This window comes from Clarias gariepinus, chromosome 1 (assembly GCF_024256425.1).
Source record: "Clarias gariepinus isolate MV-2021 ecotype Netherlands chromosome 1, CGAR_prim_01v2, whole genome shotgun sequence".
NCBI lineage: Eukaryota > Metazoa > Chordata > Actinopteri > Siluriformes > Clariidae > Clarias > Clarias gariepinus.
The window spans coordinates 47,992,130-48,004,982 of record NC_071100.1 but is presented as its reverse complement, the minus strand read 5'-3'; the positions used below and the strand labels follow the sequence as shown (position 1 = coordinate 48,004,982).

Below are 12,853 nucleotides of genomic sequence, written 5' to 3'. Positions count from 1 at the left end.
TGTTTCTCTGTCTTTCCTCCTGTCCCCACCCCAACCGTCCCCACAGTCAGCTTTCTTGGTGGTAGCTCTCGCCATTTTCACTCTCTCTATCACAATCTTGGCATGGTTGTATAGTCCTCATCCCCTCCTTCTTCTTCCCTCTCTCTCTCACTCTCCGCCTCTTTTCTCCATCTACATCCTCTCTATCTTTGCCATACCCCTCTCCTCTACCATCCACCCCGCCCCACCCCTCAGTCGCTGTCTGATTTGTCGTCCTTAGTGGTGGTGGAGTGGTTATACAGGCCCTGGGCCATCAGGTGCAGCGCCAGTGTGTTCTTCATTCCTGAAGCCTTCTTGATCTTGGCCCTCTTGTTCTGAAACCAGATTTTGATCTGCGACTCGTTAAGGCCCAGCTCGTTAGCCAGGCTCTGCCGCCGCTGCTCCGTCAGGTAGCGGTTCGACTGGAACTCTGCCTTTAGGCGCTGCAGCTGCTCGGCTGTGAAGGCGGTGCGTGGCCGCTTGTCCTCCTTGCTGCTGCTGCTGCTGCTGCTGCTCTTCTTCTTTGGTCTGCGGGTTCGGGGACCTGCGGTGGGTGTGGCTATGTTGAGTTGGAATAAATAACAGCAAGGCAAGGCAGTTTGGAAACAGCATGCTAAGGCTTGTGTCCCTTACTCAGCAAAATCACCAGTGTTGGATTTACCCTTACAGTGTTGAAGTAACACCTAAAGTGTAGTGTTTAATTAACCTGGTGTTTATATGACACACACATGCCTACATTATTTGCTGCACAGTTCAATTAACACTCGTATTAGCTATTAAAATGTTTAATTTAGCCTCACAGTGTTGGTTTAACGCCTACAGTGCTGAATTAGCACTTACCGTGTCCGCAGCATGTAAGCAGTTATGTCCCTTACTCAGCAAATTAACCAGTGTTGGTTTAACCCTTATTGTGTTCAATTAACGCCTCTAGTTAAGCGTATAATGAACACTTACAACGTTTAATTAACATTTACTGTTCAAACAACACCCACAGCATCCACGTTTTTTTTTAACTACCTACTTGAACCAACCACTATATTAGCTATTGAAATATTGAATTTAACCTTGAAATTTAGTGTATATAACTGCACTATTTAAAGTCATATCATATCATGATGCACTGTCTGACCCAAACGTTTTATCTGAAATTGTGAAGTTTTGCCCAAAATAGCTTTACAAAATGACTTACATAATTAGGATTAAAAAACAAGTTACAAAGGTCACCACTGACAGTTCCAAAAGGGCCATTACGTCCTTCAGACGTGCGCATAGGTTTCGTTTCTGCAAGTATGCTCTTGCTAATATAATCCAATTTTCAAGGCCTATAATGAAAAAAAGCTGTGGCAAAATTACCTTTCCACACAATTCTTTATTCTAGTGAAGACATATTATAGAAATCGTGTAAAGTTCGTACTACAAACTCACTAATATATGCAATAAATCGAGTAAACATATTTTTCACACTTTTATACTTATACATTTACCCATCCATCCATTTATTCGTGCATTCCACTCATTATTCACTTAATTTAACATTAAGTTATTGAATTGTTCATAAATATTGGTGTTTGGGTGTATTTTGGCTAATTTTGGATTATAAATGCACAGCCCTGCGCTTTGTGATTGGGCTTTAAAGTTCTACGTGTTAATTCACCACTAGAAAGTTGTTTTTGCAAAATATATAAACAACTTCATAACGAATTAACTGTAAGAATTTGCCCGATCAGCTTATGAGCCGGTTGGCTGTCATTGGTTAAGGATGTGGGCGAGGGTCTGGTAGCTTCAATCTCAAATTATTATTTTTTTAAACAATGAAATTCCTACGACTTGTGCGTTCACTTGAAATACTAGGAAACAGTTCGCTAGTATAGCAGTACATTTTCCGTAGATTATATTAGATACAGCAAAAAAGTTATTGTTGCTGGGGAAAAACCTCTCATGCGGAATGTTCATGAATATTAACGACGGGCTCCATTTTAAGTATTTTTCATGTTGGAAATTTGGGCATGCGGTTGGATAGTTTTCGCCATGCTGTGTATTAAAGATTAAATCAAAACACATTGTGAATTATACGAAGTATATGTTTAAAATAAAACAAACAAAACGCAACGCGATTTTATGGTTGCCTAAAATTTTTGCGTCGGATGTGAAATAAACACCCGCAAATATGAAAGTGGACATATTAGGATTAAAATATATTTATTAGGACATAAAATATCATATATAACACGTTTTCCCATTCTAAAACACATACATAAACTAATACGCTGTTTATTTATTGATTTTTTTTTAAATCGTTTAGTTCAAGACTTAAATTCAGTGCCAAATCCAGTTTTGGTTCGCAGGGAAATCTGCCTCACCAACCAAACATTTATGGTAAACACTGATTATACAGTAATATATTTAAAAGATGTTTTAGATTTAACGATCATTATTAGTTATACCAATTATTAACTCTTGAAATGGCTGAAATTTTTGGCACAAAAATTGCAACTTGGTTTTGAACCAGTCGGTGCATTATACATAATGGTTGAATTATTAATTTTTTTAATAACACATTTAAAAAATTTGTGTGGTAAACAGCCATTTTTACAAAGGCTGTACGACTTCAAATCAATTCAATTTTTTAACAGATTCTTTTTTTTTTTTTTTTTTTGGACCATTTCGTATACTGGAGACAGCCAGAGGCGTCCTACAGTCCATTGTCCCAAAAATATGCTAATGAACTTGGATGAAGAAGAAGAAAAACTGCCATGGCAGAGTACGAAATAATTTCTCTTATAGGCCTAAATTAAGCGATCCTATTAACATAGGAATATAGTTATAACACGACGTCTATAGAAACTCTATAGAAAATGGATTACCTATAGATATATTTTAGTATATAATTATTTTCGTATTGTAGCAGATCGTGAAGGAATGTTTGAGCCCAAATCTTACAGACAGACCAGCTAGAGATCTGGTTAAAAGATTTTTGGTTGTAATAGCCTATGTGAATTAATTAAAAAATCATTAAATAATGCGCACGCTCATATTCTCTTATTAGGCAATTTACAGAATGTTTTAGTAAATCTCTAGTGGTAGAAAAAAAAATACCAAAATTTCATCACATCACCACGTTTTTTTTTTGTTTTTTTTCTACGTGGGTGTGATTTTTTTGGTCGACCTTTTAAAAGTGTGTATTTAAAAAAACAAAAATAAATCCAGTTAGTTTGGTTTAGCTAGCGTTAACTCTTACGAATTCTCTAGCAACCTATGGAATAGAATCGTCAACTTATTGCATTGTTTTATTCATGCAATAAATATTATCATGAGGCTAATAAGTTATTTCTAGACGTGTCAATTCTATTACTCTGAATAAAAAAAATGTTATATCTGGTATCTGATTAAAACCCTTTTTTTAATTTTCTAAGCTGTGGACTCATGAATTTTTTTAAGACAAACTTTACCATTTCACCTCAAAGAAACATTAACCACATTGTATGACCTTACCACACACTTTGAACGTAAAAATGTTTCTATTATCTTTAAAATGTCAGATAATCCACCTAGAAAGAGAAGCTAGCAAAGCCTGACTAGCCAGTTGCTAAAGGAACTCACTATGCTAATGGAGGGGGAAAAGCACTGCATGATTGTAAGTATCCATTCGGCACAACGGGATAACAGTAGATATTTACATTTTAAGTATTTTGATTCCTTAAAACATGTTTTTTTTTTCTCTTGTATTTAACACTTCTGGTGTTTAACATGTTCAAGGCTATAAGAGTTAAACCTTTGGATTTTGCTGTGTAAGCCGACAGCAGGAAGAAACATCACACTGAAATTCGCGGCTCAGGAATCACCATCATTATTATAATTATTAATAGATTTTGTATGTTGTACATGAAATGTTGAATTATCCAGTGCTACTCCCCCTTCTGTACATTGGACATGCTGATTCCTCTCAGGCAGGCTATGGCTCTGCTCCAGCCTATAAGCTTCACTCTATACTTTAACTGTTTGTTCTCCACGCTGTCTCCGTTTACTTATTTATTTATTTAAAAGTGATATACATTATTGAGATTCTAATTATTATTTGACATAATACTAAATTTTAGGCACGTATTTATATGTGAAAGAAAAAATATGTATATACATTTTATGCATTTTTATGAGGGGGTCAAATTCTGAATGTTTTAGAGGTCATAGGACAGTTTAAGAAATCTTTCTTTAAAACTTATTATTATTATTATTATTATTATTATTATTATTATTATGTAACAGTTCTTTAAAAATGACTTTTTAGATTATTAATAACGGAAAATGGGTTGAACGAAATTTGTATATTTATAAAAAAAAATAGAAAAATTGTATATTTATGTATATTATTTCATTTAATTAGATCCATTTATTCAATTATACTTTATTTCACTTCGAAGCAATTTGGGAAATTTTGGACTTTCCCAAATATATACACTTTTTAAACTTTGCTTTACTCCTTGGTATAAAAAAAGTTATTTTATTAATTTCTCGACCTACAGGAACAGCACAACTTTTAACTTACTAGTCGTTAGTTATTTTAGAGATCATACCTATTAGGAATTAGATTTATTTTTAACTTTAAAAATGAAATTTGTAATGTTGGATCTGAAAAGTAGTTTGTGAATGTTTTTATCTTTATTCTGAGATTTACAGTAACTGGAGAAAAATTCATTCTGTCCAGAAGGCCTGAGTTGGAGTTGAGTTATAGCCGGATATTTACTTTTAAGTTGTTTAGGAGATTATTTAACTTGGAATAAATATTATTATTATTAGTATTATTATTATTATTATTAAAATATTATTAAATATAACACAGTATGTTACCTGCCGAGGGTCTGTCCGAGTAACGTGTGCAGTAAACCCACGCGGGCCACAGCATGGACTGGCTCTGGGTTAAACTGGACGAGTTGGGTTGAGAAAGCTCCGGGTCCGAGCTCAGGCACTGCTCCTTGCTGTCTCCTCGCGCTTTCAGCGGCTCATCGCTTGTCCCAGTGTCTGCTTTCTTGCCGGTGTGCAGTGTGGAGGTGCTCTCCGTGGTGGTCACCTGTCGGACCTGTCCCCCAGTGTCTTCTCCCGGCTGTCCCGGGCTGCTCTCATTCCGTCTCAGCACACACTCATCCGTCTTTCTGCGTCCGAAATCCGGCCGCAGGATGTTGTCGATGAAGAAGTTGGTGACGCGGTGAGGAGGAGGCTGCGCAGGAGGATGAGGATGAGGATCATGAGGATGAGGAGGAGGCGCGTGTCCCGGGGACGGAGATTGCACCTCGGACTCTCCCGCACCCCGAGCATCTCCTCCTGTCTCCACTCTCTGCTCACTCTCATCCATCCTGACACACACACACACACAGTTTTTTTTTTTTTTTTTTTTTTAACCCTTTTTTACTTTATAGGCACTTTACAGAACACGGACCGACTGCGCTCCACTTTGTTTGTTTAAAAAAAAATACAAAACAATTAATAATATAAATAAAAACTAAAATCAGCATGGGTTTTGGACTGTAAACCGATCTTCTTCCTGCGCGTCTTGCGCTTCACCAAGAACAACCATAGTTTCGGATCCCGCAGAATGAAAATCTGCTTTTATAATAAAAATTTGCAACTTCAAAAAAAAAAAAAAAAAAAAAAATCGAACCAAATGTGCTGAATAAGAAGAATAAACCCGTGTGATCCGTGTGAAGCGCGCAGGTCTGATGGAGGAAACTCCGGGCCGAAGGAGGAGAAGAACAAGAAGAGGGAGAAGGAGAAGAGGAAGGAGGGGTTCTCTCTCTCTCTCTCTCTCTCCTCCAGGATGCGCTCCTCCTCAAATACTTTTACTCCCGATTTGTTTTTTGTTCTTATTTTTTATTACGAGACCCCCCTCCCCGTCCTCCGCCCCTCGGTGACGTTTCACTCCGGTATCCAGGACACGTGCCTCCGACCAATCGGGTGGAGTGAGAGTCTGTCACGTGATCACGCTTCTGGAGTAACGGGGCAGTGTTTTCGTTCATGTTTCTTTAAAGACGCAGCGGAACAGCGTATTATCAATACAACGCGCGCGCGCACACGTACTGTATATATGTTAATTAATTATTCAATATCTATCTAATCTATCTATCTTTTATACATACATACTGTACATACATACATTCACGTTTATGCATGTCCAATATTTTATTCATTCATTCATTTATTAATTTTTCTCTTTAAATTCTAAAGTTATACACAATTGCTTCAAAAAAAAATTTTTTTTTTCTTTCATCTCTGTATCATCATGGAGTGTATCATTTATCATCATTAATGTATTTAGGTTGCAGTTAACACCCCGGATGGACACTGAACCCTAAAGTGATCTCGATCCATCCATCTATCCCTCTACGAACGTCTATAGTCCAATAGGCCAAGGGTGGTTGCCAATTTTAACAACCACTGTAGGACCTCCGGTCAACATTCACATGCTCATTCACACACTATGGGCAATTTGAGAACATTAATCTATATGTGTTTGGACTGGAGAAAACCGGAGTGACCTGAGGAAACCCACCAAGCACTGTGCAAATTCTATGCACACACACACACACACAGACACACACACACACACACCCCAAGTCGGGAATAGAACCTGGACCCTGGAGGTGCACGGTGACAGGGCTCCATCACAGGTGTATAAGCCAGTGATTTTTGTTCCATTCGCATCAGCAGGGTTAGTTTTTCTCGGGTCTCTGAGCCTGAATATCCTGCTGTATTTTACCTAACATCCATCCATCTGGGGACCTCTTTAGTCTGTGGAGGCTAATTATGACTATTCTATTTATTCCCATTTTTACAGCTGCGGTAGGACCTCCAGTTCACATATGCGTGTTCACACACTTTGGGAAATTTGGGAACGCCAATTAGCCTAATCCGAATGGTTTTGGACTATTGGTGGAAACCAGAGTACCAGGAGGAAACCCCCCCCCCCCCCTCCCGACACACACACAGACCCCGAGGCAGGAATCACACCCCAGCTCTGAAGGTGCAAGGCGAGCGTACGCTAACCACTGCAACATTAGGTCGCCAAAGTGGTCTCCAGTGGACAGATTCCTGGGTGATGAATGATGAGAAATAATCACCTACAGGATACAAACAGGTCTATGAGCAGGAGCAGGAGAAGTTCTGTTTCTGCCATCAGGAATGCAATCAATGTGTTTTTATATCAATATCTCTGGATCAATAAACTTCTTTCTGTTTCTTTTAAATTGTTTATTCTCTTTCTTTTTACTTCTGGGACCTGTGATATATTTTCTTCTTTAAAGTGACACACACACACACACACACACACACACACGCACACACACACACACACACAGTGCAAAACAAGTGCTAAACCGGGACGCTGCCCCTTTAAGACATTTGCCTGCTCACCTCTCAGCTGTAGTATATAGTAAACAGAGTGGCTCGTATAGGGTTGCCAGATTGATTCACACCACTGTCCACTCCTCTTCTCTGCAAACACGTGTAACTTTAGTACAGAATATACACTACCGTTCAAAAGTTTGGAGTCACTTGCAAATTTCTTTGTTTTTGTTTAGTGATTTATTTTCTACATTCGACAACACTGGGGATTTCAAAACTATAAAATAACACATATGGGATTAGGTAATTATGTAACAACAAGAAAAACAACAGTAAGTTGTTATTATAAGACACAGAGGTCGGCCTTTCTGTAATAGTTTCTGCAAGAACAGTATTGTGTCAAGTGCATTTGCAAAATCCGTCAAGCACCATAATGAAACTGGCTCTCATGAAGGCCATCCCAGGAGGGCGAGACCAAAACCTACCTCTGCCGCAGACGAGAAGTTCATTTAGAGTTATCAGCCTGAAAAATGACCAATTAACAGCACCTCAGATTAGAGGCGTTATGAAGTCTTTACAGAGCAGAAGTAGCAGAAACATCTCACCATTAACTGTTCAAAGGAGATTAATGCATTTTTGGACGCCTTCAGCATTCCTTTACAATGTAGAAATAAAAATCAGGAACCATCATGGAGTTAAATGACCCCAAACTTTTGAACAGTGTATATTAAACCTTTAAATACACAAATCCTATAAGCAAAAAAGAATTAAAAAGAATAATATTTATTCTTTAGGTATTGACCCACCTCTGGCTTAATGCCAATAAAACCTGCACAAGTTTGAGCTAAAGAAGACAATCTGGCAACCCGTTTTTTGAGTTTTGGTGAACATAATGGGATTGTAAATTTTTATCTTCATCCTATTAATAGTAAAGATTGAAACAGGACAGATTATACCATATAGTTGTAGAGATGTCTATCTATCTATCTATCTATCTATCTATCTATCTATCTATCTATCTATCAGCGTTAGACTTTTTGTACTAAAGTGGATCCATTAAAGTGGATTTGTGAATGGACGCAGGTTTATGATGTGTGTGTGTGTGTGTGTGTGTGTGTGTGTGTGTGTGTGTGTGTGTGTGTGTGTGTGTGAACAACACTGATCTTAGAGCCAGACCTAGAGCAAGCTCACAGTCTGCTGTAGGACATACCCCCCTTCTATCTTTACACCCACACACACACACACACACACACACACCAATCAAAGGCTTTTGCAATATGAGTTCTGACAGCATGCAAAGACCAAATGTGAAGAGAAACCACACCCCAAACTATACAATCTGTTCTTGTAACACACACACACACACACACACTCACACACACACACTCACGAATATCACATGCCATACACACACATATTGCTCTGTAATGACCTTAATAATAATAATAAATTAATAGTCCAGTAAATAATAAAACTCAGTATTAAAAACATAGTCATATAGTCGTGTGTGTGTGTGTGTGTGTGTTTCAAAGCAGTGAAAACTTTTACGTAAACACTTCAGACGCGCGCGCGCGCACACACACACACACACATTGAGAGAGAGAAAGAGCTTTAATTCTTCACTAATAATCTCAAGTGTGTGATCTGCGTGGCGTAGATAAGCCTCCATTCTCTCTCTGTGTGTGTGTGTGTGTGTGTGTGTGTGAGAGAGAGAGGACTTAGTGAAGCTGAGCCTCGCAGTGAATGAACACAATCACAGTAATCACTTTAATATTGAGAATAATTAACATAATTAACATCATTAACAGCTGCCTGATCGTCACTTCCTCTGGAGAAAGAACTCAACCCGAGTGTCTGCTGTAGAGACGCGACTTCATTCGTTCCTGATGTTTTACACGTAAACACCCTACTGCTTTACATTACGAATGAACCGCATCATTACACTGATTAGCCGTTTATTTTCAGACTTTGTTAAACTTTTCCTTTTCTTTTTCTTCTTCTACTTGTTTTTGTGACAAATAATGCAAATGTTAACAATTATTTAAAAATATATACCATATAAATATTCACTTTTATTCACTTTATCTATTAATTTGATCATTTGGTGATTGATTGACTTCAAATACATTTCCAATTTTTACGTCTTAATTTTAATGCTAATTTATCATTTCTGTAACTCACCAACAAATAAAGACTTAAATCTTCTTTTCCTTCTTCAAATGAGCCACAGGTGCGTATTTTCATTAAACACTTTAAAAGTCGCATTTTCTTTGACTTAATTCGATTTCACACACTCACATTCTGTGATTTAAAATATTTAAATGTAGATTTGGATGAATGATACATTAACACCTTTTTTATATCATCTCAATAAAATATAAATATCAGTCTCTCTTTATTTCAGTTTTTTGTTTTTATAAAATCAGGTATAAATCAGACATTTAAATGTCGGAGTATAATTTGAAATTCCGTGTTGAAAATCGGTTTTGTGCCGTGTTTAAGTGTATTATTATTATTTTTAAATTATTTTATTTTTATGTTTTATTTAGAGTTTTTAACTCGTTTAATTTTGGAAAACATAATTAGTTTCTCTTATGAGTTTTGTTTTTTTCCTCTTTCTCTGCAGAAGAACCTTCTATGTTCTATGTAGAACCCTGGATCCAAGTGGTTCCTCTCCTCAAGTAGAACTGATTCAGGATTCTCTCAAGGACAGGTTTCTTCTTGTTGTTATTGTTTTAAAGGTGAAGTGTTATTTTACTGAAGACTAATTTCTTCTCTCTCCAAGAAAATAACAGCAGAAACAACAACACTATAATAGTAATACTATTACAAACACTACTACTATTAATAATAATGAAGAAGGACTAAAATCTTTCTCCTTTATAAAATCGATTAAAAAAAGTATACATAACTGAAGTAGGCAGATGTGATTTTAATAGAAAAAAAAATCTAAATCCTAGTATTGTTTTAAAAATGAATACGTATTATTAAAAGTAGTAAAAGTACTGGTTATTTATTAGTTTTTTTCTTCCTCTTTTTTCTATATGTATAAAGTGTGTCAGGACTTTTGTTCTTCAACTGTGTGGGAACTTTTCTCCACATTTTCTCAGACATAAACAAACAAACATAAAATAAAAATAAATTATTTAAAATTAAGCTCCATTTTACTGTTACACTGTGTGCGTGTGTGTTTGTGTGTGTGTGTGTGTGTGTGTGTGTGTGTGCACGCAGTACCTGTGATAGGAGATTAGATAAGATCGTTCCCATAATGCAAAAAATAAAAAATAATAATCAAGGGCCCACTTAGGCCTATTTGTTTTAGGAGAGCCATATGTGAACAGACACGAATGTGGACATGGTGCAATATTTCTTTAAAGCTGGAGATGAACGATTGTTTTAAAAGTCTGGCAAACTGAAGGCAGAGGAAGGAAAGGTTTATCAATCTGTGTATATAATGTTCAGGATTCGGATGAGTTCCAGGTAAGGTAAAGCAAAAGTGTAATATCAACCCTGTTCGATAAAATGTCAGACTTTCCTCGAGTCTTACCTCTTTGTTAAGGACACTTACTGTAGAAAGTCAAAATTAATTCAAGTATTTCAAATAATTTCCAAATCTTGACTTTTACCTTAATTACTTCAACTTATGATTTGAATGCTTAATTACAATTTCGATTTTGTACTAAAGAGAACCCCAGTGTATTTACAGCTACATGCGAAGAAAGGAAATCCTCAGTCCTGATGTACACTAGTGAGAAAAAAAATACTGTAAAATAATCATCTGTTTATGGTGGGATATGAGCTTTATATAAAATCTCATTGATAACTAAAATCAATAAACAGAAAATAAAGGTACTAAACTGTTTTGTAGGACCCCGTCTTGACTCTTAAACTGAACAAGTGCATGCGGTCTACCTTTAAATAGTTTTTAAAACAGTATATAATTTTTTTATGATATATAAACATATAAACTAGATGTGCTAGAAGATCACTTAGGTCACTTTTATGGTACCAAAGCAGGAACAAGGAAATGTACCTGTATTTAGGTACTTCTATTTCAGAAAGTAATTATAATATAATAGGCCTTTATAAATTCACCTTAACAGCTACAAATTAAGTACCAATTTTAAGGTACTTGATTGTGGGTGATTGTCAGGTACAGGTATGTGTCTTTCTGACCTCTGACCTGTTTGTCTTTCTGCCTGTCTTTGATTTGTCCTGGGATCATATAAATCGAAAGTGAAGTGCAGAAAGAATCCTGGGGAAAGTGTAGTGTGTGAAGTGGATAAAGGATCTGTGTGTGTGTGTGTGTGTGTGTGAGTGAAGCTGGATTTGTTTCGTCCTCACAAAGCTGGAAGCAGCTGCGGACGGAGAGCGAGGACGTTCCGCTCGACTGCCGGTGCACAAAGACCAGTGCAACTTTCTCAGGACGGAAAAAGAGACGGAGAAAAAAGCTGGACACGTCTGTTCGGTCTCACGCCGGGTTTCCCACCTGTCTGTTTGTCTGTCTGTGCACTCTGAAAACACCATTTAATGGTGTTTTTTTTATAAGGATTGCTAATAAAAAAACATATGTGTCTGACTGAAGCGCCATCTACAGCACGGGAGCTGTTTCACAGAACCTTTTGTAATAGAATCAGACAGGTTTTTTTTTTTTAGCCCTGCTCCTGGGGACCCCCCCTCGTCCTACACATTGTACTGTAGTGTTTTGTAAAGAACAAGGGTTTTGTAGCACCAGGGTCTGGGAAAAAATATATATGTTGCATATCGTGGACTGCAGTCTTTTGAGATTCATATTATTAGTCCAGGTCATGGGTCATGGGTTGTGGGTCATTGCTAATCCCACTGTACAAACTGTAAGAGATTTGGGAATTCCTCAGACATCTGCCTGAGCAGTGATGTCTAACATTTCAGGATGAAGATCCCCTTGAGACAACGGCACTCTGTGAGACGGAGAGGTGAAATGCTGCTATCTTGTGGCAAGCAGCAAAATAACAAGAGGGCCGAGTCAAATCACATCTCCAGCAATTAAGATTTTTGTCCCCATGTACAGTTGCAAACTGTAGCCTGCTTTTTTATTGTGGTTTTGAAGTAATGGCTTTCTCCTCCCAGAGTACCCTTTTAGCTCATGGTGCAGGACTCTTTTGCTGTTGTCCTGGGGTTGTTTCGTACATTTCGCACCAAAACATGTCCCTCTCTGGGACTCAGAATCCTTCTCCTTCCTGAGCAGTATGATGGTTGTACATGCAACTTTCATTTTTGGGTCCAGGTTATAACATTACAAAAATTGAGAAAGTTATGGGTGGTGAATACTTTTGCACAGAGATGCAAAAATAATAAGATAATTATCAACCTGATGATCTTAGGCAAATTAAGCCAGTGTGAACACTATACAGTGTGTGTAGTTACAATACTAACCCGACGCTGACATGATGATGCATCAGCCAATCAGAGACCATCATGGGCAGAGCATCTTTAATTGTTTAGAAATAACTAAAAGGAAAGA

The 12,853-nt window shown here is 37.3% G+C and overlaps 1 protein-coding gene across 1 annotated transcript; it reads right to left on the bottom strand.

Moving 5' to 3' along the window:
• Nucleotides 1-230: 230 nt before the first annotated feature.
• Nucleotides 231-5,365, bottom strand: en2a (engrailed homeobox 2a). Its single transcript, XM_053501885.1, has 2 exons — nucleotides 4,864-5,365; nucleotides 231-562 (listed from the first exon to the last, which is right to left on the bottom strand). Exons 1-2 carry the CDS (start codon nucleotides 5,363-5,365, stop codon nucleotides 231-233), a joined length of 834 nt encoding a protein of 277 aa, XP_053357860.1.
• Nucleotides 5,366-12,853: the final 7,488 nt, after the last annotated feature.